This window comes from Equus przewalskii, chromosome X (genome assembly GCF_037783145.1).
Source record: "Equus przewalskii isolate Varuska chromosome X, EquPr2, whole genome shotgun sequence".
Classification (NCBI taxonomy): domain Eukaryota; kingdom Metazoa; phylum Chordata; class Mammalia; order Perissodactyla; family Equidae; genus Equus; species Equus przewalskii.
Window position 1 is genome coordinate 82,483,556 of NC_091863.1, and position 27,300 is coordinate 82,510,855.

Here is a 27,300-nt window from a genome sequence, read left to right on the forward strand (position 1 = left end):
TTATATACACATATTTCACATATTAGTGATAGGTTTATTTCTATACATAAACCTCAACTAGGGGTCGTCAAGTAGACTCAACTTTGACTAGGTCTAATTACTGACAGTACTTGAAATTACTTAAGTGACATTTCAGAGATCTCCCATGATGATCTCAACTTGTCAGTCACTGGGGCTGGTTTTCCAGGTTTTCTGAATTAGTAAGGCTGCACTAATACTACTCTCTGTCGACGAACCTCGTGGGTGACCAGAACACAGAGTTGGGGCCAGACTGGCTGTGGGCAACTCTCGGTTTGCCACCTACTGTATCTGTGACCTCTTAGGAAAGTGATTTAATCCCTCTGTACTTCAATTTCCTCATCTGTAAGTTTCTGTAACAGTACTTAGTCTATAGAGTTACCTCTCTTAAGTGAGTTATCCTTTTCAAGTGCATGGCCCACAGTAATCACTGTACACTTTTCTTTTCAAATTAACAACTAAAACTCATTAGATTTTCTTTAGTTTCCTTTACGCTTGCAGGGGACTTTAAGTCCACAACACTTCCCTGTCCCCACTGCTTAGGCTCTTACAGTAGATTCTACAGTATGCCCTCGATTATGGTTTTCAGGAGGATGTATTTCAATGTTACGTACTAAATTTCATGTGTTATTAGGGGAAAAAGCACGTAAAATGAACACATCAAAGAGGGATGTAAAGAGTAGGTACAGCCCAAGCTTGTGCACTGTGGAGGGTCACCTGGAGGCACCAACATTACAGAGGAGACCAGGAATGTGGGCAATCTCAGATCTCCAGGTCTCCTGAGGATAATGTTTTCCTGCAAAGGTGGATCAGGAGAATCCTACTGTCTTGGACCCTACTGTCAGGAAGGTGACTCAGCCCTCCGAAGCACAGGAGCATTGTGGGTTCCGAAGGCTACGGGTCACGTGGAGGCTGCCATCATGTCGCCAACAGTTATGTGGCAGGCCCAGCCCTACCTGTCATGTCGGCGCCATGGGCTCCTAAACCCAAAGGTCATGCCGTCTCTTTGGCCCTGTTGCCGCTATGGTCGTGTGGTAGGTCCAGCTCTTCAAGTCACTACAGCAGCGTGGACCCTTCTCTCATGTAGCCCTTACTGGCTACGAGCATGTGGAAGCCTCAGCCGTTGACGTCATATAGGTGAGCCACTGCTTAGTGTCACCTGGATGCTATGGTTATGTACCACCCCCGTGCCCATGGTACACGTGAAACTCAGCCATCTCTGTCACGTGAAGCTCGTGGGCTACTAAACACTGCAGATCCATGTAGAGGCAACAATGTGGCTCCTACCACACGTGGCAGACAAAGCCCTTTCAGTGACGTGGGCATTGCGCTACCGCTATTGGTCACGTGGATTCTGCGGTCACATGGCAGGATATGGTCACGCGAGACTCAGCCCTCTTAGTCACGCGAAGATTGAGGGCTCCTGAACCCTGAACGTAACGTGGATCCCGAGGTCATGCGACCCCTTGTGGTCGTGTAGCTCGGCTTAGCCTGCTGAGTTGCCGCCATTCCGTGCGGAAGACTTTAGAACTGCAGTGCGCCCCCTGGCTCAGGGGGAACTCTGTTGAGACTCGGGCTCGGATCGCAATCTCTCCACCAACTTGTATATCCTGCTGCGGTCTGCAGTGTCCGGTAAGGGGGCCGGCAGCCAGTATTAGAAGTTTAGTCAGAGAATTGGGCTTTTGGGGGCGGCCACGCGGCCGAAGACCTGAGAGGGGGCTGGGCAGACGTAGGGGGAGAGCTTCTGAATGTGGCCTGACTTTTGTCCACCGGTCAGAGCAGCCCTGTGGGTGTGTGTGACCTGATCCTAGACCCACGGGAGCTGCTGTCGGTGGAGAGTGAAGCGGCAGAGAGTGTTCTGCATCGGAGGGTGGGGGGGCCGTGGAGGGGGCTGCGGGGCTTCCTGGGCTTGTATGTCGTCTCAGCAGCAGGGCTCTGGAACCCGGACGGGACCCCCTTGCCCGCCCCCACACTAAAGCCTCATGCCTGCTTACCACCCCTCTATCTTCGCTGTCCGTGCAGTGTGACGGCCTCCTCTGACCATGCTGTGATTAAGGAGTCCAGAGACCTCCTAGATGCCGATTTGTATAGATGATTCCAAATCCTATCTTAATTTCTGCCACTTACTCGATTCTGTAAAGATTCTTCTTTATTCCCTCGATGTATTTTCCCCCCACAAACATTCCAAACGTGTGCTCAAGAAAGAAGCAAAGCGGAGCCAGCCCTGATGGCCTGGTGGTTGAAGTTTGGTGCTCACCGCTTTGCTGGCCTGGTTTGGTTCGGGTTTGGAACCGTCTGTCAGTTGCCATAATGTGACGGGGACTCACATAGAAGAACTAGAACTGCTTACAAATAGGATAAACCACCACGCACGGGGGCTTTGGGGAATTAAAAAAAAAGGAAGGTTGGCAACAGGTGTTAGCTCAGGGCGAATCTTTCCCTGCAGAAAGAAAGAAAGAAGCAAAACAGAGCTAGAGGGAGATGGAAAGGGGAGGAAGCGGCAGAGTGGGAGAGGAGGAGGAAGGGAGGGGAGAGAGAGAGAGAGTGAGTTTATTTTCAGGAATTTGATATTTCAGTAAAAGTGTCAAAGTAGCCTTGCTGTGAAGATTCAGACTTTATTTTTATACTTAATTTGAAGTTCAGGGGTTTTACAAAATACTTCTGGGAGCTGGGCAGCGATTTTTCCATGCTTAGGATTTCTAAATGGCTTAAAGCAGTTCAGCCAGACACTATTGTTTCTGGTTCCCCCCATGAGTTTCTAACCATTGCTTCTTAGACTTCTTGAAAACTCCCTCCGTTCCTTCACTTGGAAAATAATAGTGAATTGATTTAAGAAAACACTAGGTAAAATTGTGGGTGATACTCACATTTGGCACGTCACGAAAGTGGTATTGAGTAAGTAAAGTTGAGCGAATAGCAAGATTGTGCTTACATTTATGGGGGATTTGAGTACTTCTTGACAAGTATATTCAAGAGTTCAACAATTCTTCAAGGTTCAAGAATACTGTCATTTGTGATAGTGTGTAATACATGTGGCTGAAATAATACACTTTATTTTTCTCTCATTTCAGCATTTCCAAGTTTGTTCTGCAAACACCAGGGCCAAGAAAGAGCAACAACAAAAATGTACTCTACTTTACAGAAGGATAGGACAAACAGGACTGAAGGTAAATTAATTTCCACACTGTAGGAATTTTTTAGAGAATATGCTAATATGCAGTACGAATCTCCAAGGAAGGGATAGTTTGCCTAACTTACGTGGGAATGGAACATTTTTCCACGGAGCGTCTCGGGTGCTAGTGTTCTTCAGAAAATATTTTGGGAAATCCTGTCCAAACTAAATCTCTACCACTTTAAAGCCTTGTGTCGTTGTTTACTAAAAGCAATGGGATGTATGTTTATAATAATTATAATGTACTCTTCTTTTCACTAAGAAATTACTTACTGCTCTTTCATTCCTTTTATCTTATGTCATTGGCCAGTCTCTCTCTCGCTTAAATCTTGTCAGTTTTTCGTTCTTCAGAGCTAATCCCAATTTCTAAGCATGTTTCTCGTAGCCTGGTGGCAAGAATAAGTGCGTAAGTGCAAATCATTAGGAACGCTTATCTGTAGCAGCAAATATAGTGCCCCCATCTAGAAAGCAAGATACAACTTATCTATCAGGATCAGCAGACACAATGCCTCTCATTTTATACAAATACTCCACACTTTGTCAAAACAGTTTTGTTATTATTATTTAACAATTCTGGCTGCCATGTTTTGACTCTCTATTATATGTCAAGCACTGTGATAACCTCGTGGTCTGAGTTAACTCGTTTAATCTTCAGAAAAATCCTACGAGGGTTTATTTTAATTTACAAACGAGACATGAGAGTCTGGAGAGGCTGAGTTATGCCGTAGCAATAGACAATCCCCAAATCTCAGCGGCTGCTCCTCACTCCTACTGCATGTCCACGGCAGGTGCACGTCCATCACAGGATGGTGGATGTTGGGGGTCTGAGCAATTCTTATTGGAATGATTTGGAGACCCCAAACTGGCAAAGCAGCCACCATCTGGAAAACTGTCAGTCACTGTGCCCGAGGGGAAGAGGGCCCTGGGGGTCTCAAACCAGCAACCATAGGCTCTGGCCCAGAAATAACACATGTCACTCCCAAGCCATTAGCCAGCACTAGTCACATACACGGCCCTGCCCAAACAAAGGGCATCAAGCGAGAAAGGCAGTTCTACCAGGTGCCTGGAACAGGGGAGAAATGGAAGCACTTGGCAGACAGCACCACTGACTACTGCATGATGGGACTGAAACTCAGGGAGACTGAGTACTTGCCTAAAATCACATAGGCAGTAAGTGACAGAGCCGGGATTTGAAGCCAGACACGTATGTTTTCAAAGTCGATGTTCTCTCTATCCTCCTTTCAACATTGTATGCTATGCCCTTAAATGACATTCATATATATTTGTAACAGAGATTCCATGACTTAAATGCTCCAGTTCCCTCTTCCTTAATCATCTGCTATTCCAACAGTGCAACTGAACAGACATGATGGCATTGACCAAAAACAACAGCACTGCTAGGCCACACCTCTCTTCCAAACGAAAGAAGCTACTGGACTTTTGAGCGTCCGTTATATTCAAGAACAAAAATTAGAAACTAGGACCTGATGGTAGATGAAAAGACTGTTTATTGATCATTTGCTTAATAAAAACTAATCTCGTGTCTTTCCACCATTGTCAAGGAAAAATAATAAAAACAAGAGCAGAATGAAACTGCTAACTGATATGAGAGAATTCAACAAAAATGCTAAATGTCAGTACTTTTTTTTTGGTGAGGAAGATTGGCCCCGAGCTAACATCTGTTGCCAATCTTCCTCTTTTCGCTTGAGGATGATGGTCCCTGAGCTAACCTCTGTGCCAGTGTTCCTCTGTTTTATGTGGGATGCTGCCACAGCGTGGCTTGACGAGTGGTGCTAGGTCCGCGCCTGCGATCTGAACCTGTGAACCCCTGGCCGCTGAAGCAGAGCAGGTGACCTTAACCACCATGCCACCAGGCCAGCCCCCTAAATGTCAGTACTTTAGAGACATAGGATAATAAAGAAACCTCTGGCAACAGGGGTCAAGAAAATTAGAGATAAGGCACAGATAAGCCACTTGTGGAATGAAAAAGCTGTCATGCTTGCAGTTACAGCAAAGATTCAAGAGGTAAGATGATAATATGAGAAAGATAGGCTGATACATTTAAAATTTAGATTAAATAGGTAAATCCCAGAAAAAAATATAACTTTCCATACTGGTGTAATAGAAAATCTTAATATTTTTTTTCTTTCTGCTTTTTTCTCTCCAAATCACCCCAGTACATAGTTGTACATTTCAGTTGTGGGTCAGAAAATCTTAATATTATTAAAAGTATTCTTGACGAGGAATACACGAGAAGGCCAAATCATTAGCCAATCTCAACTAGTTACATAAACGCAGAAAAGTGTAAATAAATTAATAGCAAACTAAATCCAGCAATGGCTAAAACAGGTAATACTGCATGACAAAGTTGTGTTTAATCCCAAGCATGCAGCGTAGGTTTAACATTAGGAGGTCCGTAATGCAATTTAGCACGTTAGTGGAATAAAGGAAGGAGGAAAAGATGATTATCACAAAATATCCAGTAAAAACAGGTTTACCAAAAAAATCAAATCACCAATCAGGATTAAACAACAATAATAATAATTCTCGGCAATTAATAAATAGAAAGATATTTCTTTAAATTGACAAGAAGTATTAATAAAGAACAAACTACATCAAACCTCACTCTTAATCGTGAAACATTAAAAGCATTCCCTTTAAAATCAGAAAAGAGACAAAGATGACTCATATGACCACTTCTTTTCAGCATCATCCTGCGTCTCCTAAGCAGTACAGCAAGCCAGAATACATACACGCATCTATACATCCATAAAGAAATAAGTGTAATAATAAGTGAAAATAAAGCTCTCAATACCATATGGTCATCTTCATATAAATTCAGGAGAAGCTACAGAAAATTTAAAAGTGAAAATAAAGATTAATAAGTTTGTAGGACATAAGACTAATATACACAAAATAATTGTGACAAATAGAAAAATACCATTTTCATTCTGAACGTACCATTTACGAAAGCAAAAATTAGGACATTCTGTGAAATAAACTGTGAATCGGCTCCCTTGGTAATTATTCTAACATCCATAAACTCTTACATGCTTTCCTCTTCTATAGAGGCTAGAAAGCTTAAAACATGAAAGAGAACTAGTTGGTGGGTGTGTGTCTGTGACACACACATTAACCAGAATCCCTTGCAGCTAGGGTCCCAAGTGGAATCTCGGTTGTATCAGGCATATGCACCATCCTGAGACTTGGAGGTGTAACTGAATGACGTGGGAGCCCCATATGGCTCAATGACGCGGTCAGCTATGTGTGATGGGAGAGGTCTCTGGGTTTTGTGGAGCGACCATAGCAGGTGCCTAGAATTCAGTCTCTGTCATACATGTCAAGTGGTGGGCAGGCAGCAGTGGTGTTTCAGGTCTAACAGTCCGATAGTGTGAGTGAGCTTCCCCTGGCTGTGCAACATCCAAGGGTACTTTTTCTGGCCGTCACGGGGTTTTTGTAAGCTGTATAACATATTTTACTAAGATATCTTATTTTTATAAAATAGCTAGAATGAATTCTGGCATAGGCAAGTAGAAACCGTGGTTAATAGAGAACTTGACACCGAAACTGTTTGCAAGCAAAGGGCCCTGAAGGAGGCGGGGATCTGGGATAGGTTGTGTGACCTAGTTGGATCTGAAGAGAGTAAGGATCCAGTTGACATTAGAGGATGGGGTATTGGCACTCCAGGGCACGCAGTGGTGAAAGAGTCGCAAAAATTATCACGTGTGTTCACTGGAATTGAAATGTCTTTGAAGTCAGTGTGTCAGTGGAGCAAGCAGCTGCTGTGAGGGACTCAGAGGACACTCCTTTCCCCATGGTATCGGGAAACATGTTGGTGAGGAGAGCGTCTTCACATCTGAAGCGTTCTGAAGTGGCTGACTTGTGTAGGCCACAGGTGAGGTGGGAGGTCCTGCCACTGACATGGTCACCCTCATTTCAGTGGGGATGTTGGGATCCTGGAGCCACAGGCCAAGTAGAAGCACTTAACCCCCCGCGTCAAGGTGAGTGCTCTTGACCTTATTCGACAGCACAGATGGCAGGATGGTCACACTGATTTGACCTACCGTAACATTTGAGGGTGGCTACCTGATCAACAGATCCCTTGGATCTTGAAATATCTGAACAGTCTCTAAAGTTGCAACTGACCAGTGTAAAAGTAAGTAAAATTCAAACAAATATTTATTTACAATAAAATATAAGAACATAAAATATAAATAAATAAAACTTTACATCTGGTGACTTGAGCCATCTTGATGGCGAGTGATGGTCCCTTACTCAGTTCCCAACCTGACCCACAGCACCGTGAACGAAGGGACTACTGAAGAAATTCCCTACAATGAAGTCACAAGAAACTACAGTAAATCTTCTTCCTGGGCTTAGGCAGAGGGATCTCCAGCCATTTACCACAGTTACTGTGCACTTGCTTCAAGGACACTTGCTCCAAGCCAGAGCTCAAGAAGCTTTTCCTGGAAAGGGCCGGATCATAGATATCTGAGGCTTTGCAAGCCTGTTGGGCTCCAATGGAGCTACTCCAGTCCGCTGTGGTGGAAGAAAAGCTGCCATAGACGCAGCAAGGCTGTGTTCCAATAAAACTTTATGTATGGACACGGACGTCTGAGTTGCAAATGATTTTCAGGTGTCAGGAAATAGTATTCTGCTTTTGACTTTTTTCAGCCATTCAAATATGTAAAAACCATTCTTAGCTTGCGGACCATCCAAAAGGAGGCTGCGGGCCAGGTTAGGCCCATGGGCCATAGTTCATCAGTCTCTGCTCGAGCCAAGCTAATGGAATCACTAGGCCCCCAAAACAGCGCTGAGTGGAAACTCAGCAAAATGAGGTGGCAGCCATTCCTAGGGTCTTCTGGCAAGCATCCCAAAAGCTGGTGCTTTTTAACACAGTGGTTGTCAGACTTGGGTGCACGCTGCAACCACATGAAGAGTTTTAAAAATGTGGTTGCCTGGGGCTGCCCCCAATTCCGCTTTGGTGGTTGTGGCTGTAGCCTGGTGCTACTGATTTTTCCCATCTCCCCAAGTGGCTTTAGTGTGTAAACAAGGTTGAGAACTACCTGAACAACTTAAATGATGAGAGTGCAAGTGTTGTACAATATTTAATTTTAAAATCTTATAATTGTGGTTTTGGAATAATAATATTCTAATAATAAATACATACAACATTCCAATAACAATCAATATGTAGCTATGCTGAAAGTATGAAATAAGAATTCCCGTGTAAGAAATGGGGAAGACTCTCTTAGGTAAGAAAAAAAAAAGGAATTGGGACAACACAGTGGCAAGGCAGAGGCCACCAGTGTTAGGGCCAGGGAGGAAGCTCAGCCAGCGGCGAGGCCAGAGCAAGGTGTAGAGTCAAGCCAAGCCCCAGCGAGCCCAGCGCTGACTCAGCAGTGAAGCCTCCTCCGTAGGAGACAGTGAGAACCCAGGCTGAGCACGGAAGGGACGGAAGAAACTCAGCAAATGGAGTGATTTGTACTGAGGGAAGAGAAGAAACAGAGAAAGCTGCAAAAGACCTTAAGATAATATTTCCTCAGAGAGATAAAGGAGTGATGAAGGAAGAAATTATATCCATTATATAAGAACAGAAGACTGACCAGGAAGATGGCTGCTTGAACACAAGGATCTGCTTTCACCTCCTCCTGAAAGTTCGTTAAAACAATATTAGGGGTAAGCAAATCAATACAGTGGGATATTACTCAGCAATAAAAAGGCAAGAACGTGGATGGATCTCAAAAAAAATTATGTTGAGTCAAAGCAGCCAGACACAAAGGAGTACAGGATGTATGATTCCATTTATGTGAAATCATGGAACAGGAAAAACTAATATAGAGAGACTGAAAGCAGATGAAGGTTTGCCCGGGGACAGAAGATGAAGAGGAGTTAAACTGGGCGCCTTCTGGGGTGTGGCACGTCTTCTATATCTTCATTAAGGGGGTGGTTAGCCCTGATCCCTGATTTTTACGAGTAAGGAACCAGGGACCAGGAGAAGGTGGGTGAATCGTCTAAAGCGATGCAGCTTAGTAAGCAGCAAGAAGATGCTCACATCTGCTTATCAGTGATAAGTTCTTCCTGTTATGCCGCGTAAGGAGACAGTAGGAATAGTGCTTCCCTCGAGCACCTGGCAAAACCCCGACCCAGGCACAAGCATCCTCTTCTGCACGTAAAGCATAGATAGGAGAGCCAAAATACTACGCATTTCAGCCACCCATACATAGACACAGTTGATATTCTCACGTGTCCCTTTACCTTGGCTTCTTTATGTTTATATTTACACGTAGGAACATAAACATTCATTAACATCCTCTTCTGAGGAGCCATACTGTAATATACAGTTTTTACCCTGGCTTTTTTTCTTTCACGTTGTATCATGTGATGTGAGGAATATTCCGTGTTGTTTTTTGTAATCTGCCACTTAAGCTGCGACCGTTTCTTGATTAATAATGCTTCTGTTTTAAAGGTTAAAAGTTTGGAAATGGGAACTTAAGCCCCCCACTTAATCCTGCCATATGCCTGTTTTGGTGTCTGATCTTTCAATTTTGGTTCCCTTAAACAAGATGTCAGATTATTTCCTACCGGGGATGCCGTGGTTTAGCATCGCCACTTTATAACGTAGGTTACTAGCTGACACTGCGGCCTGCCCCCATACACCCATCTGTCTTCCTTCTCATAACAACAGAATGTACAACTAACACACGTTCATCCCTTACTAAACACCAGACGTTGCGCAAGGTACCTGACTTAGTAATAGCTAACTTGTTTGTAGTGCTTATTAGGTCACAGGCATTTCTCCGGGGGTTTTCTGTGTATTTCCAAATATTAACTCAGTTAATTCTCACAATTGCCTCACGAGGTAGAAACTCTTTACTACCTTCAATTTAAGGGGGGGGGGGTGAAAAAAAACTTGAGTCACTGTGAGGTCAAAGTTACTTGCCCTGGACCATGTAATTTAGCAGCAGGATCAAACCCTGGTTGATCTGACCTCAAATCCTATGCCCATAACCAATAATGTGTGGCTCTGTGTTAAGGCTGAAATGAGCACTGGGATGGGCCTCACTCAAAGTCCGGTGGGCACTGATGGGTGTGCCATCTGAGACCAAGTTGCACTGAACTGTAGCCTTCTGTCTAAGAGACCCATCGTTGCAGCTGTTCCCCTTACTGTCTCCCCTTTCTCAGACTCTGTGGGAACTGTTTCTCCAGTGTTCGCCGTGAAGGAACAGAGACAGACAAGATCTACTACATGGACACAGAGGAAGGTTTCTAGAGGCGTGCATATTGCCAGGATGAACTCAGTTCCTCAGAGGCTTTTTCCATTTGTGTTTCGTTCTCTTCCCAAGGCTCATCCTCATCTTTCTGACCTTACATCCTTCCCTTGGCCTTTTCATTCTATATGTCAGGTACTCACGTCCCTTCTTTCCCATCTATCCCTGATTCCAAGGACAATCATTTCTACCCCTCTGTGACAATATCAGCCACTCTCCGGTCCCCTCATCCTTCTGTGCCAAAGAGCCTGTACAGCACAGCCATGTGGCTGTAGGCATATATTTAGGCAGGGAATATTTTGTATGGTAAATGTAAAAAGTGAAACGTCTGGGTCACGAAGCGTAAGAATGGCTGGTGAATAGTTTAACCATACAGTAGGAAATTAGGCTCTCAAATACTGTTAGTAGAAATGCATATTGGTGTAAATATCATCAAATATCCTTAAGAAACTATCTCTTACATTTAAAAATATGGATGCACTTCTTCTGGGAAGCTGTAGACCAGGGACTCAGATACTGGACCTGCCCTGCAGCCCAAGCTGTGCTCCACTGGGTCTTTTGGTCTCCACCACTGGGGACGCTGTGTAACCCCGGTCAACCTATGGGTATTGTTCCGTTAATTGTTTTGTACTGAGAACTCTATTTTGTAATTTTAAAAAAATCAATTCAACTATTCAAACACCAATTTTATTTTAAAAATGGATTAAAAAGCATATTAAGGCCAAGAAGCATATATAATGGTCATATGTAATACAGGAGGATCCAGAAAATGTAGAGTCAGATCCAGTTTTGTGTGGCACTGCTTTTACGCCATGCACACACACACACTCTTCCCCTCCTCTGAGACGGTGGCTGTCCTTACTGTCTGTCACAAAGCTGAGCACTTAGAGACACGCCTGCAGGTCCAGACCTTTCTTCCTACACACACCAGACATCCAGGAAGCCATGTCTGCTGGATTCAAGGAAGGCTTCTCCTCGTTTCTGTCACCACTGTTTGCAAAAGCCTCCCTTCCTGAGATCGGAAAACCTGTAGTTTTAGCATTAGTCGACAGGGAAGTACGCAACTCTATTTCCAACTGGACGCTAACGAGAGATATTAAGTTTGCAAAAGGAAAATTCAACACATGCTGGTTTTACAAGCAGGTTATAAAACAGTTCTGCAGCCCAAATTTTTCTGGAATACATAGATGTGGGTAGAAATGGTTGAGTGGTATGCATTCTCAAAAGTGGCTTTGTTGATGATCCCAGGTCTACCTTACATACGTTCACTTAACAAATATTAATTAGACCCTTATTATATGCCAGCCGCTGCCAGCCCAAAGGGACTCGTAATCTGCAAACCCTGTGATCCAAACAGATTTCTGCATCTAGTTCAAGACAGATATTCCACTTGATCCAAGAAACCTGGGCCCACCCAAACTAGCTTCCAGTCACAAAACATCATCCCGGTCTTACAGAAATCTGTCGGTGGGACCTGAAAGTTCACCATTAGAGGAGAACCCGTGCAGTAGCTGGAGGAACACTTAGGATGTGGAGGCAGATCAATAGGTGAGGACACAATTCCTGTCCTGCCACCTACTTGGCTGAGAAATCCTGGGAAATGTACCTAACCCCTGTGAGCCTAATATTCCTGATCTGAAAAGGGACCATGGCTACAGTGGTCATGGATTTCTGCGTGTGAGGAGGTCAAAGAAATCTAGTGAGTCTGCCCAACACGGAGCAACTGTTGGTTGCTGGTGGGCAAGTGTTGGCTTCCTTGTCACCACATCCTTTCCCTACCACAGCAGGGTGCCGTTGCCCTGTACTCAACGACATAGCAATGATGTCGGGGAATTCCGAAATGACACAGGAAGTAGCCGTCTGAACACACAGGGTGTCTTAAAGGATATTCATGACTATTTCCTTGTGGGAGGATCAGCTACTATATGGTAGAGCCTGAGGGAGAACCCAGGCAGCCTGGGTGACAGGCACTAGGTGCTTTATAATACTCCTGTTATCACCTTTGATTCTGGCAGAACAACTGTGAGACAGGGATTGTGCTGAGATGCAAATGTTCAGTAAGTGGATGTATGTCTGTGTGTGTGGGGGGGGGGGGACGGTGGTCCCTCTCTGGCTTCTTATCACGTGCCCACTCTCCTGTGAGATTCCCAAAACAAGGCCATGCCTGAGATTGCTCGTGTCTGAATCACCTTGATGAGGGAGGGGTCTCGCCCTGTTTAGGCACCAGACTTGGTCAGTCTGGGGATTGCTGTAGCTGTTAGCTGGCTCACTTGGACACTTTCCCCTCCGCGATGGTATTTCTGAAGTAATGTTAGTTCTCGAAAATGATTCTGACTCTTGTTATACGCCATATGTTGACCGCATGCCCTTACTCCTCCCTTTAATATTTGATTTCTTCCTTTCATTGGTGGATTTTCAGGAAAACGAGTTGGTTGCCTGGCATTGTCCAAAGGTCCCCGATAGTGTTTCTCTTGGTGGTTGTTATTGTGGTTTAGTATGATTATGAAGTCATGGCTTTTTAACATGTTGATGGGCTTCAAACCATTGTTGTATGGTTTTGAGCAGAGGAGTGAAATGACTTGCCTCATGCTCTGCTGCTGGGTTGAAAACAGACGGTGACAGAGCAAGGATGAAAGCAGAGGGACCAGTTGGTAGGTGCTATAATCCAGGAGATAGGTGTTGGTGTCTTGGCTAGGGTGGGAGTAATGGAGGTGGGGAGAAGCAGCTAGGTTCGGGATATACTTTGAGAGGGGGGCCAAGAGAATTTCCTGATCAGTTGGATGTGGAGTATGAGAGAAAGAGAACACTCCAGGGTGCCTCCAAGTTTTGGGGACTGAGCAAGTGGCATTTCTGGCTCAAATGCTCGATTCATGTCTAATTTCACTTCCAGTGCCACACAGGCAATGTCCCAAAGGTTGTGAGCAGCAGGAGGGTCCTGACAGCGGGCCACACAGTGAAAGCAATGACTTCTCAGAGGAGTTCATCTGAGGCTGGTCCTAATCACTACATCGTGGAGTGATCAGCAGTGAACGAACTTTTACTCATAAGTGTGCCCTCAGCCAACATGGAGTAATTAATTTATAAAATGTACAGCACACAAACCTAGAAAACCTTAAGTATTAGAACCCAAAAGGAAGCTGGTTTCTAACAGCCTAATTACCTGAGTAATCCTCCCTCCCCTCAAACCACTAGGATTATTATCTGCTGGTACACTGTTTGACTTGAATGTGATAAAAATAAAATACCTTTAGTGAATCCACCTACAGGAGAAAGAACTGAGACTATCTTATTTCTGTAGATGCCCAGAAAAACTTCCAAATCTCTCCATATGGTGAATTACAAATGTTGGTGGGGAGTGTTTGGGTGGGAGGGGTGAACAGCAACACAAATCCTAGGAGTGAATACAGGCTGAAATATAACCAAGACACTTTACAAGCGTACCTGTGGCTACAATACCCAATAAAGTAGACATCAGAGCAAAGAAATTAATAAGAGACAAACAGAGGCACTACATAATGATAAAAGGATCAATCCACCAGGGAGACATAACAACCCTAAAAGTATATGTACCAAACAACAGAGCCTCAAAGTACACGAAGCAAACTCTGATGGAGCCGAAAGGAGAAACAGCCATGTCCATAATTATAATTGGGGCCATCAACACCCCCCCTTATGAGCAGGTGATAGAATTACTAGAGAGCAAACCAGCAAGGATTTAGGAGATCTGAATAATACAATAAACTAACAGGATCTACATGATGTAAATAGAACACCCAACAACAGCAGACTACAATGTTTTTTCAAGTGTCTATGTAACATTTACCAAGATAGACCATCTCCTGGACCATCAAACAAATCTCAGCAAATTTAAAAAGAATTGAAACCATACAGAGTATCTTCTCTGACCATAATGGAATCAAATTAGAAACCAAGAGTAGAAAGAGAAAGGGAGAATGCCTGAACCCTCGGATATGGTAGTTGATACATCATTCCAGTTGGTCATTCAGACGCCTGTTGTAGAAGAGCTGAAGTTAGAAAGAGCTGTCTCCTGAGCAGAAAGGCATGTCAGGCTAGGCAAAGAGAAAGCTCACTCTGGATATTTCAAACAGGGTGTTGTTGAGAGCTAGGCTGGAGGCTGTTACATCAGTCCCACCTGACGTTAAAGCTTGTACTACACCGGCAGAGGAAGTACAGCTTGCTGATTGTTAGTGGAATCAGTTTGGTGGCCGATTGGCTTTGGGAAGTGAGAGAGGTTCCCTCCCAGGTACTGGTGTGGTTGCTAGAGAGGCCTGAGAGAAGGCAAGATTCAGATACCTTTCTAGTGTATGACTGGTGTCCCATCTAACCCATGGACGCACACGCCTCTGTTCTTTATAAACCCTGCTGCATTTTTTAAGAGATTCAACACAGTTTCCCCCTCCCGCTCCTCCTGCTCCTCCTCCTCTAACATATCTTCCCTGATAGTGCCCTCTGTCAGATAAGGCTCTCCTGTCTGCGCAGGCAGAGGAGTTTCCTTTCTGGAGTTTGTGGGATTGGTCCCTTAGGGCAGGTTGGCACCTTGCTTGCCCTACCATGGTGTTAGCTCAAGACGTAGTAGATGGTAAATGGACCACTGATGTGTCTTCAAACTTGTATTGTTGTTCCCCTTTCCAGAATACAATGATAGTGGCAGCTTACCTCGAGGAAGAAATAGAAATTGGAGTTCTTTCCGAGGTAATTTTGGCAAAAGGAACCCTCGTGATCACGGTGGATATGAACCTTGGCCTTCACACCACCAGGAGCATGATGGAAACATGGTGATGAGGGATGTCCAGGAGGACCCCCAAGTAAGATGGTAAGTGACCAGGCAGCCTGGTTTGCATGTAGCAGCTCCTGGGACTATGCAGCTGTTTCACTCTCCATGGTGATTTCCTTCTCTCACTGGAAAACTGGAGAATACTGGGAGTGGAATAATGGTTGAGCAATCCTAATTGTAGTCCTGCTGTCAGAGAGGCAAAGGTGTATAGAAGACTTTCTTAGCATTGATGGCCACTCCCCTTCTCTGCACTTCCCCCCGCAGGACGCCCTACACTATTCGACACAAAAACAGAAGAGTGAAATGGCATAATGAAGACCATATCCAGAGGGCTGTGTGGAGAAACAGAAAACCTTTGGAGAGAGAAGTGGGGGATAACACAAAAGATGGAACCCCAGGGAGCTGGTTCAAGATCACAGTGAGTGTCCTACAAAACTGTAGGCAATGTACAGGAGAGAAAGGAGAAAGGTCGGGGTTTCGGGGGTTGTGTTGGGCTCATGTAGAGACACTAAGTACTTTGCTGGGGACAGTTTGTAATCTGTCTTTTTTAGTACAAGGAGTTAACCTTCTTGTTTATCTAAGGGCAAATTCAAAGAAGCCATATAAAGTGAACAGGCTGACTGTAGGGAGAACAGAGGAGCCTGTCTAAAGGCAAAGATGGAAACTACTGTCACAAAGGTGGAGCAGCTCCACACTGGATGTCTCAGTTTGGCTGAAGCTGAGTGTGGAGGATGGGGGTCGAGTCTCTGGAGACATTGTCTGAGGTGCGAGCAGGGTCTGCCCTAGGGAGGATCTCCTGGAACTTTACAAAAAGAAGATCATGCCTACCACTTTAAGTTGATTGTTTGGAGGAGAGCTTTGGATAGAGAGAAAAGGAATGTAGGAAATCTATATTTGGCACAAACATAAGAAATCATGCCAGTCGTCCCTTCTTTTGAAATCCTTTGAAGCGCAATAGAAGGTTGGAAAAGAACACTGCTGGGTCTGTTCTCCAGGCTTGATTCCATGTTGTCTCTCTTCTCTCCAACCCTTTTCACCCCCAGATTCCATATGGGAGAAAGTATGACAAGACATGGCTAATGAATTCAATCCAGAGCCATTGCAGTGTCCCCTTCACTCCAGTGGATGTAAGAGACGATGGCGAAGTCAGATGAGTGGGCACAGGAAAGGGGGAGAGCCCTGGCTCGGCAGGGGCCATGGCCTCTGACGCTATTGCTGTTGCCTTCAATCCCTGTAGTTCCACTACGTGAAAGACTGGGCTCGGTTCTTTGTGCAGGATGCTGGCCCTGCCTCTGCCTTGAGGGATGTGAGCTACAAGATTTGTGGCAAGGAGAACCAAAAGGTGTCTGTTGAGGGCCGTACCTGTACCCAGTCCCGGGGGAGGAGGACAGGCCAAGGGCCCGTGGTCGTCTTTGGAATTAAAGTTCATGGTGCTTACTCCACCTCGCCTTCCTGCAGATATCTATCATTGTTGATCCTTCTGCTGAACCCTACTCTGTGCAGAATAAGTTGGAACCAGAAGAAATGGAGCAGCTAAAGGTAATGCAGATTCAAGGTACATTGTATGCCCACACCCAGACCCACCTCTTCTTCCCCCAGCCCCTGATTTCCCTATCACCACCACAGCCTCAGAGCCTCTCTCTCCATCTCTCCCTGCAGCTGGCCATGAGCAAACGATATGATGTCTCCCAGCAAGCTCTTGACCTCCAAACGCTCCGCTTTGACCCAGGTATGCCTGACAGCAGTAATTCTGAGGCAGGTGAGGACAGAAAGATCTGCCTGGGAGGGAGACTTAGGGATGGTGACGTGGAGAGGGGTTGGTGCTGGCCCTGGACCCATCTCCACCTTCTCATTCTCTCTTCTTGGCTTTCTGAAGACTTGGTGGACCATGACGTTGATATAATCCTGAATCGAAGAAGCTGCATGGCTGCCACCCTGCAGATCATCGAAACGAATTTCCCCAAGGTGAGGCCTTAGGCCTAGCGCTGGTATTATGATGGGGGTGGAACAGATGGGATGGAGGACAGACTTGTCTCCCAGGCCCCAGATGTCACCATCACTCTAACTCTTCTTCCTCAAAAGCTGTTGTCCTTGAACTTGTGCAACAACAAACTGTACCAGCTGGATGGCCTGTCTGACATTATACAGAAGGCCCCGACAATCAAGATCCTGAACCTCTCCAAAAATGAGGTGGGAAGAGGGAGCCAACCAAAGTTGGTTGAGAGTGGGTGGTGGTGCTCATCAGAGTGATGACAGGAGGCAGGTGAAGGTGCCTGTGGGAGAGGGTGGGGGCTGGGTGCGCAGGGGCCCAGATGTCTGTCTTTCCTTGGGACTCCTTTTCCAGTTTCCTCCCCATGTTCCTCAGCTGAATTCCGCGTGGGAGGTGGGCAAGATGAAAGGGCTGAAACTTGAAGAGCTGTGGCTGGAAGGCAACCCCTTGTGTGACACCTTTCGAGACCAGTCCACCTACATAAGGTCGGTGTGAACCCCTGTCACCCTTCTTGGGGACTTTCACCCACGGGAGCCTGAACGACCCCTGACAATGCCCCTCTGCAGAGGTGGTGGGCCTGGTCCTCTGGGAGGACCACAGGCCCTGCCATCTCTTTTCTGTGTCCCTCATCTGTGCTTAGAGGGCTCCTTTCCTTCCTCTGACCAGCTCACCTCTTCAGGTGCTCTGGGCTCTGTTTCCAGAGTCTGCACCTGGCTTGCTCTAGCATGCTCTCCCAAGAGTGTGTTCCAGGCGGCAGGGCTCCTCCTACTTGCCAGGACCAGGAGTCACCAGCCTTGAGCCAGATGCTGGTGACCTGGACTGAGAAGGGCCCTCTGGACCAAGGTCTCATGCTGAGACAGGGCTTCTTGCTTATGAGCCAATAGGGAGATTCCCTCTCCTGCCCTGAGAAGGATCCTTTTTCCCTTAGTTCAAATGGGTCTCCCCTCCGATCCCAGGTTGCCATAGGATCTTTCCTACCCCATGCTGAGGTCCAAGGCCCCGGGTTGCTGTCTTCATGACATCTGTTCTTCTGGCACAATGCCAAGAGCTGGGCACTCCTTGGGAGAAAGCTGGGTTCCCTGAGTCAAGTGGCCAGAAGTGGGTCACCGCCACTGAGAGGGCTTCCTGAGGCACGAGTGAAAGGCAGAGGGCAGAGGTGGCTGAGGAGACAGAAGGAAAGGCCTCTCGGGGGCACTGCCCCTCCCTCCATCCACATGTCACATCATCCTGCCTGGTCCTTCCTTGGAGAACTGGGGGTCACCCAAGAAGGCTGTGATTCCTCAGACAAGGACTTGACTAAGACAGGCACAGGTGCACAGGGGCCATCAGGAGAGAAGGTGGTGATCATAAGAGGGGGCCATAGGCCTGCACCCCATGGTGAGCTGGGACCTGACCCTTTACTCCTTCTGGGGAAGGCCTCCTGCCCCCGTGGCTCCTCCATTTCCCATTCCCAGCTCAGACTGAGCTCACACAAGTGGCAAAGTGTCAACCAGCATCCAGTGGGTCCCCAGCCCAACAAGTGCATGTTTTCCACTCCTACCTCGGGTCCAGGGCCAGCCAGGGCAGATGAAGGAAAGGGCTGCAGCAGGGGAGCCATCACCCCTTTCTTCTCTCTTCTTCCCTGATCCCCACCACCAGGGCAGAGCTTCTTTCTCTTCCCTTTGCTTTGCTTTCTCTCTCTCCTTTGTCTCTACTCCCCTGTGTCTCTCTCATCTCTCTCTCCTACCTTCACTCCCTCTCTGTTCTCATCCCCTCCCCTTCCCTCCCTGCCTCCTGAGCCCGGCCTCACTCACTTCCTTGCCTCAGCATCATGGGCCATCCCTGGAGGTGTCCTGGTCCCGGCAGAATGCTGGACCCCCAGTGAGGTAGCAGAGCCCTGGGCTCCCACCCCATTCCCTCTCCTCTCTGCAGCCTTTGGTGGGGTCTTGGAGGAAGGAAGGGGGGCAGGGAGGGGAAGGAAGCCCTGGACCTGGGCTCCAAATGCTATATTGTGCATGGGGAGGAGTGAGAGCAGTGTAGGTGAGAGCCACCCAGGGGGAAGGAGAAGGAGGGAGGGAAGCCAGGAGGAAGGGAAGGCAGGAGGGAGGGAATACGAATGTGAAGGTGTGGAGTGAGATCTAGAGACTGCGCCTTTCAGACAGTCCATATGACAGATGCTCAGTGCTCAGCGGGGAAGTGGACCCAATAGCCTTGAAATCAGAGGCTGAGTTGGGCAAAGGGGGCTTCTGGACGGGCAGAAGACACTGGGCTGTGTTTATGGTATCAGTATTTTAAATCAAAGGAAGTGCTGCAGCCCCGAACTATCAACCACTTCTTTCTATTTTCGGTTTTGGACAGTGCCATCAAGGAATATTTCCCCAAGCTGTTACGCCTGGTAAGTGCCTACGTTTGTGATTGTCTCTCGCTCACATTGATGGCCTCCACATCTGCCCCCAAGCCCTTTGGGGCTCGCCTAGGTTATATGTTTGCATGAGACCTTTATCCATTTTAAGGGACAGGGACTCCTGAGAAAGACATGAATATATTTGGTGGGAAAATGCCCATGCTAACGCCCACACACACAAAAAGTTGCGTTTAATAGTAGAGACTTCCAAGACCTCATGATGAAGACGCCCACTGTAGTCTTGCCCATGGATTTTCCAGGGCCCTTTCACACCTGACCTCTGACCCTCACCCTCTCCTGGGCCCATCCTTTTCCCTGATCATCTAGGGCCACCTCCCTGGTCTGCACTGCTGACTTCCTCTTCCCTTCTCCAGGATGGCCGGGAGTTACCCACGCCGATTGTCGTTGACGTTGACACCTGCTACTTAAAGCCTGGCAAGGTGAGCAAGAAGGATCAACAACATTGTGGTATCACAAGGGAGGCTTTATCAGCCACATGATCTCAAAGTCTTTTGATTCCAGGAAAGCTGTAAAGGATCTGAGACACTGAAAAATCTAGTCATGCAATTCTTGCAGCAGTAAGTACTCCCGGGAGCACAGGAATGGGGAAGGCTGGGACAGGCCAGGCCACCCAAGCACAGATCTGCTTGTGGGAGTTTTTGAGTCTTATTTGACGTCTACACCACGGAGACAGATTGTCTTCATTGCTCCCCCACAGGTATTACTTCATCTATGACTATGGAGACCGACAGGGTCTTCTTGGTGCTTACCACGACGAGGCCTACTTCTCTCTGAGCATTCCCTTCAACCCCGAGGACCCAGCTCCGTGAGTATCACAGCTCAGACTCTGTTCCTGGGCCCTGTGGCTCCCCAGCAGACACAGGCCAGCTCCTGGAAATCCCCACACTGGACAGATCACCACCTCCTGCTCCTCCTTCTCTCCTAGAAGCAGCTTGTGCGAGTACGTCAAGGATAACAGGAACATAAAGAAGCTCAAGGACCCCTGTGCGTGTGGGAAGATTGGGCAGGGAAAGGGGGCGTGGAGGGGTCAGTCAAGGCCCAGAGTGTGGCAGTCCCTGACCTTCACTCTCATCCCCCCACAGACCTGCGGGTTCAGCTGCTGAAACATACAAAACATGACATCGTGCGCTCCCTCTGTGTGTTGCCCAGAACTCAGCATGAATTCAGCTCCTTCTTGGTAGAAACCTGGCTCCAGACGGTGAGCACCTGCTTCCTCCCTCAGGCGTGCCCAGAAAGCCGCAGGTGGGTAGGAGGTTTAGGTGGTGACTGAGCCCCTGGGCTCTTCCCTTTCAGGAAAGGGTGCTGTGCATCTCTCTCAACGGGGTGTTCAGGGAAGGTGAGTGTATGTGGAGTCCCCACCCCAGATGCCCCACTGCTCCTTCCCCCCGGCTGGGCTCCCTCTCAGAACTCTCCCAGCTTCCCTGGTCCCTTCCCCTCTCTTCCTACTCCAGTAATCTGTGTTCTTCAGTCCCCACTCTGCTTCCAAACCGTCCTGGTCTGACCTGTGTCCATGCCTGTCTGCCCCGCACAGCTCAGGCACAGGGACACAGGCTGTGGAGTTTTGATGTCTCTCATCCCAGATCCTGGCTCTGTGAACTTTGGCCGGTTCCTTAACCTCCGGGTTTCCTCATTTGGAAAATGGGGCTAATAATACCCACCTCTTGGGTCGCTGTGAAAAATGAATCGACTGAGCCTGTAAAGTGGTTGTCACAGAGCCCGACACATAATAGGGTCCCTGGACTGGGAGCAGATTGCTCCTATTGTTGCCCGCTCCATTCCCAACACCCTGACTCCCAGTGAACAACTGTCCCCTTCAGCATGACTATCAAGTCAGATCCTGACTAGGTAATGCCGTGTGAGCATGTAAAGCATGTGCGACTCTTCGGGGGTATTTTTGTTTGTTATTTGTCTTTAAAGTGGTAGGAAAGTCTCAGAGTTCTGTTCGTGCCTTCACACGAACCTTCATCATTGTCCCTGTCAGCAATTCCAGGTGAGTGCTGTGTTGTGAGTGGGAACACCCAGCCCAGCCTGGGCTCAGTGGGTGGGAATGTGGTGGTGTTGACCTCGGGGTTTTCTCAGTATTGTGGAAAGCCACCAGTTAGATCCGAGGAGCAGCCTAGCCTAGTGGGTAAGAGCATGGGGTCTGGAGTCGGAACACTGGGTTCTCTTCATGGCCCCAACACTCACTAGCTGTGTGACCTTGGTTAAGTCACATGACTTCCTTGTGACTCAGTGTCTCCCTCTGAACATGGAGATTAGACTGTCCGCCCCTTGGGCTGTTGTACAGGGTAAATGCAAGTGCAAAATTGTCCCTGGGTTGCAGGTAAAGTACAAATGTAGTGAAGCTGGTAGACAGTCTCTCCAAAGGTGAGCTCTGTGAGAAGGGTGGAGGTACGAGCCAAGGAATCTAGGGGGCAGGCACAGTATAGGGCTCTGGAAGGAATCTGGTTGCTGAGTGGCCGTGGGAGCAGGCTCATTTCCGGGGTTGTGGGGTTGTCCATTCATCAGTTGTCCGGGGGCCCATTTTTCCTCCAGTCTGTGCATCGTGAATGACCAGCTGTTTGTGAGGGACGCCACCCCCAACGAGACTCAGAGAGCGTTCTTCATGCCAGATCCCACACCCACCTCCAGCTCCGTGCCCACCGTCTCCCAGGAGCAGCAGGAAATGGTGCAGGCTTTCTCCACCCAGTCTGGGATGAACCTCGAGTGGTCTCAGAAGTGAGTGCTGGGTGTGCATGGGAATAGGGGCGAGTTGGGACAGCCGGGGGTGAATCAGGAAAACTTGCCGGCGATTTGGAAAAATAACTTTTTGGATATTTTCCTTCCCAAAACAAATTGGGTCCATGAAAATGGTATAATCCCACTATATATGTAAAGGATTTTAAAATTAGTGTAATGCTTAACGACATTATATTGTACATAGAAAATCTGAAAGAATCCACCAAAAGACTACTGATAAACAAGTTCAGCAAGGTTGCAGGATACAAGAGCAATATACAGAACTCATTTGTATTTCTATGTACTTGCAAAGAACAATGCAAAAATGAAATTAAAAAAGAAGCCCATGTACAATAGCATCAAAATAGCAAAATACTTAGAAACAAATGTAGCAAAAGAAGCACATATCTTATACTCTGAAATCTGTAAAACATTGTTGGAATATATTAAATAAGCCATAAATACACAGAAAGACACCCCGTTTTCATGGGTTGGAAGACTTGATATTGTTAAGACGGCAGTAATACCCAGAGCAATCTACAGATTCAATGCAATACCTATCAAAATCCTTCCATGCAAAAATCGACAAGCCTATCCTAAATGTCATATGAAAGTGCACCAGAACAGTCTTGAGAGAGAAGCACAAAGTTAGGGGACTCACACTTCCTGATTTCAAAACTTGCTACAAAGATACAGTAGTCAAGACTGAGTGGTACTGGCATGTGGACAGCACATGAATCAGTGGAATGGAATTGAGAGTCTACAAATAAACCCTCACGTTTATGGTCAATTGATTATCAACCAGAGTGCCGAAAACTTCCGATGGAGAAAAAGTAGCCTCTTCCACAAATGGTGGTGGGACAACTGAAATCCACACGCAAAACAACAAATTTTGACCCTTGACTCACACCCTATGCAAACACATACAGAAAATGGATCAAAGGTCTAAAAGTAAGAACTAAAACTGTAAAAACTTGGAAGAAAACATAGGTGTAAGTCTTCATGAGTTAGGCAACCATTTCTTATATATGACACCAAAAGTACAAGCAACCAAAGAAAAAATAGATAAATTGGACTTCATCAAAATTAAAAGCCTTTGCGCATCAATGGACACTATCAAAAAAGAAAATCCCACCAACAGAATGGGAGGAAATATTTGCAAATCACGTATCTGACAAGAATATATGAAGAACCCTTACAGCTCAACAATAAAAAGACAAACCACCAAATTTTAAAAATGGAGAATATCTGGATAGACATTTCTCCAAAAAGATATATGAATGGTCAGTGAGCACATGAAAAACTTCTTAACGTCATTAGTCATTAAGGAAATGCAAATTAATACCACAATGAAGAATCCTAAAATTTATATGAAACAACAAAGACCCCGAAGAGCCAAAGCAATCCTGAGAAAAAAGAACAAAGGTGGAAGTATCACACTCCCTGATTTCAAAATATACTACAAAGCCATGGTAACTAAAACAGTATGGTAAGACCTGAAACCATGAAAATTCTACAAGAGAACATAGGCGGTACGCTCTTTGACATCAGTGTTAGCAGCACATTTTCAAGTACCGTGTCTGACTGGGCAAGGGAAACAAAAGAAAACATAAACAAATGGGACTACATCAAACTAAGGAGCTTCTACACAGCAAAGGAAACCATCAACAAGATGAAAACACACCGTAACAATTGGGAGAAGACATTGGCAACCATATACCTGATAAGGGGTTAATATCCAGAATATACAGAGAACTCATACTTCTCAACACGAGAAGATCCAACAACTCAATTAAACGGTGAGCAAAAGATCTGAACAGACATTTCTCCAAACAAGATATAAAGATGGCCAACAGGAACATGAAAAGATGTTCAACATCACTAACTATCAGGGAAATGCAAATCAAAACTACAATGAGATACCACCTCACTCCCGTCAGAATGGCTATAATTAATAAGATAGGAAACAATAAGTGTTGGGGAGGATGTGGAGAGAAGGGAACTCTCATACACTGCCGGTGGAGTGCAAACTGGTGCAGCCACTATGGAAAACACTATGGAGTATCCTCAAAAACTTAAGAATAGATCTACCATAAGATCCAGCTATTCCACTGCTGGGTATTTACCCAAAGAACATGAAAACATGAATGCATAAAGACACGTGCACCCTGTGTTCTTCGCAGCATGATTCACAATAGCCAAGACTTGGAAGCAACCTAGGTGCCCATCAAGGGACGAATGGATAAAGAAGGTGTGGTCTAGATATGCAATGGAGTACTACTCAGCTATAAGAAATGATGAAATCCGGCCATTTGCGACAACATGGATGGACCTTGAGGGTATTATGCTACGTGAAATAAATCAGAGGGAGAAAGGCAAATACCTTATGATCTCACTCATAAGTAGAAGATAAAAACGACAAACACACACGTACAAACAGAGATTGGATTGGTGGTTACCTGGGGTGGGGGAGGGAGGGCGAAAGGGTGACTAGGCACATGTGTGTGGTGGTGAATCGTAGTCTTTGGGTGGTGAACATGATGGAACCTACACAGAAGTCAAAATACATAACAATGTACACCTGAAACATATATGGTGCTATAAACCAGTGTTACCGCAATTAAAAAAGTAAATAAATAAAATAAATTCGAAAAAAACCCAAACCAGAATGAATTACCACTTCACACTCACTAGGATGGCTTTCATCAATAAAACGAATGATAACAAGTGTTGGTGAGGATGTGGAGAAAGTGGAATTCTCGTGTATTACTGGTGGGAATGTAAAATGGTGCAGTAGTTGGGGAAAACATTTTGGCAGTTCCTCAAAAGGTTAAACATGGAGTTCCCATGTGACCCAGTAGTCCCACTCCTAAGTATCTACCAGGAGAAATGAGGTCATACGTTCACTCTAAAACTTGTACAGGAATGTTCACAGCAGCATTATTCATAACAGCCACAAAGTGGAAACAGCCCGAAAGTCCTTCAGCTGGTGAATGGATAAATAAATCTGGTACATCCATATAGTAGAGTATTATTCAGTCATAAAAAAGAACACAGTTCTGATATATGCCATGACATCGATGAGCCTTGAAACCATGCTAAGTGAAAGGAGCCAGTCACAAAACGTTGCGTATTGTACGATTCCATTTATATGAAATGTCCAAGACAGGCAAATCCACAGAGCCCAAAAGCAGACGAGTGGTTACCGGGGTCTGTGGTAAGGGGAGGAATAGTGAGTGATCTCTAATGGTTAAGGAGTTTCTTTTTGAGATGATAAGATTATTTGGGAACTAGATAGTAGTGATGGTTGCACAATCTTGTGAATATACTAAAAGGCACGGAATTGTACACTTTAAAATGGTATGTGCATTATATCTCAATAAAAAATGATTGGAAACTTGTATTTCTAAAATTTTCATTTGTTATTTTCTTGAACATCTTTATCAATATATATTAAGCTCCCTCGTTCTTTTGCACAGCTCTGTTTTTCAGTTTTGAATGCTAGTGATAGACATTTGGGTTTTCCCTGGGTCTTTCTTCATCATTACTCATAGTGCTCGTTCTGGTACATGCGTCCCAGCAAAAACGTGGCATAGATTTAGCGGTGGCACTGCATGGTCAGCGTGTCTGTACTGCGATACTAATGGAGATCACCTGTTCTTCTCCCATTCCAGGTGCCTTCAGGACAATGAGTGGAACTACACCAGAGCTGGTCAGGCCTTCACTACGCTCAAGGTGAGGTCTGGGAATCAAGTGGGTTAAAGCTGGATGTTTCTGGGCCTTCAGGAAGGCCAGGATGGTGGAGCCCAGTGGCCTGGGAATGAAACTCAGGGAGCTGGCCCTTCTGACATCCTGACTCCTTCCCTCCAGACAGGGGGCAAGATCCCAGAGGAGGCCTTCAAACAAATCCCCTGAAAGGAGCCCTTGGATCGCGTCTTTGCCTTCATCCACGTCATCTTTGTTTCTCTTTTCTGCAGCCTACGGCCATGCCCATGCCTGGGGTGGGAGGCCTGGCTGACTGAGAAGGCAAAGTTAACTTGTAGGCCGGGTAACATAACGACCCGAAGGGTCAGTTGTTCTGTGTATTTTCCCCACTCACGATTGCTGTTTATTTTCATAATAAAGAGTGACGTTGCACGTTGTATGCTGTGTGTCCTGGATCGCTCTTGCCCTGCCCCAACCGTGAGCCAATGGGTCCAGGACTGAAAGGCCCTGCCCTCTCCTCCTGCCCCCCATTCACCCTGGCAGTCCCTAGCAGACACATCAGGCTTGAGTCCATAGGTAGTTTGTCAGTAAATCCTGTGAGAAGGGACACATGCTGCTTCCAGAGATTGGCCTTTGCAGGCAGTGTGAATCAGTCAGTTGCTCTGCCTGAAGGCCCGCAGAAACAAGCATGTGACCTGGCACAAAGGGGCTTCACAGAGGATGCCTTCTGCCTGGTGAGGGCTGTGGAAGGAAGGAAGCTGAGGACTCACATATTTGACTTCTTATTCCCCATCATTTGAATGTATTCGAAGACCACACCACGAACAATTTTATGGTTTGCACACAGGGGAATGGGAAATGGGCCTTTTCACACCTCTCACCATGCTTCCATTTGTCTTCTCATCCAGGCACTGTACCGCCCCCTCCCCCTTCCTCAAGGTGGCCTGTGGGAGGGATCTCACTTTAGCACCTGAGAGGGAGGGAGAGCCAGCCTGTCTGCCCAGTGCCTTTCTCAGGGAGCTGACACCAGGTGCTCCAGGTCCATGTGTCTGAGGAGGTTCAGTCGTTCATTCTCACTTCCAAACAACAATAGCACGTGATCTCACGTTCTGGTCAGTTCTGTGCGACCTTTCTCATTGACTAGCAATTAGTAGTTCAGAATTGCAGGCAAGAGTTGAAAGAGACACTTACACAATTCATTTTCCACACTTCCGTGACGTTTGCACT

The 27,300-nt window shown here is 46.3% G+C and overlaps 1 protein-coding gene across 2 annotated transcripts; it reads left to right on the forward strand.

Moving 5' to 3' along the window:
• Positions 1 to 1,196: 1,196 nt before the first annotated feature.
• LOC103544749 (nuclear RNA export factor 2-like) lies at positions 1,197 to 26,510 on the forward strand. Of its 2 annotated transcripts, XM_070603469.1 has the most exons (22): positions 1,197 to 1,650; positions 3,090 to 3,185; positions 15,115 to 15,295; positions 15,521 to 15,674; positions 16,300 to 16,383; positions 16,494 to 16,598; positions 16,715 to 16,795; positions 16,916 to 16,985; positions 17,133 to 17,221; positions 17,339 to 17,446; positions 17,622 to 17,731; positions 19,584 to 19,620; positions 20,004 to 20,069; positions 20,152 to 20,207; positions 20,348 to 20,455; positions 20,576 to 20,634; positions 20,733 to 20,848; positions 20,944 to 20,986; positions 21,568 to 21,640; positions 22,186 to 22,368; positions 26,043 to 26,103; positions 26,239 to 26,510. In XM_070603469.1, exons 2-22 carry the CDS (start codon positions 3,143 to 3,145, stop codon positions 26,281 to 26,283), a joined length of 1,872 nt encoding a protein of 623 aa, XP_070459570.1. In that variant the 5' UTR covers positions 1,197 to 1,650; positions 3,090 to 3,142; the 3' UTR covers positions 26,284 to 26,510. The 2 variants fall into 2 exon arrangements, with proteins under 2 accessions (XP_070459570.1, XP_070459571.1); XM_070603470.1 differs by lacking the exons at positions 1,197 to 1,650; positions 3,090 to 3,185 and adding an exon at positions 12,309 to 12,518.
• Positions 26,511 to 27,300: the final 790 nt, after the last annotated feature.

Coding starts and splice junctions, on each gene's coding strand:
- LOC103544749 (XM_070603469.1), top strand. CDS start 3,143: ATGTACTCTACTTTACAGAAGGATAGGACAAACAGGACTGAAG. Junction 20,070..20,151: donor GCTACTTAAAGCCTGGCAAG/GTGAGCAAGAAG, acceptor TTTTGATTCCAG/GAAAGCTGTAAAGGATCTGA. Junction 20,456..20,575: donor AACCCCGAGGACCCAGCTCC/GTGAGTATCACA, acceptor CTTCTCTCCTAG/AAGCAGCTTGTGCGAGTACG.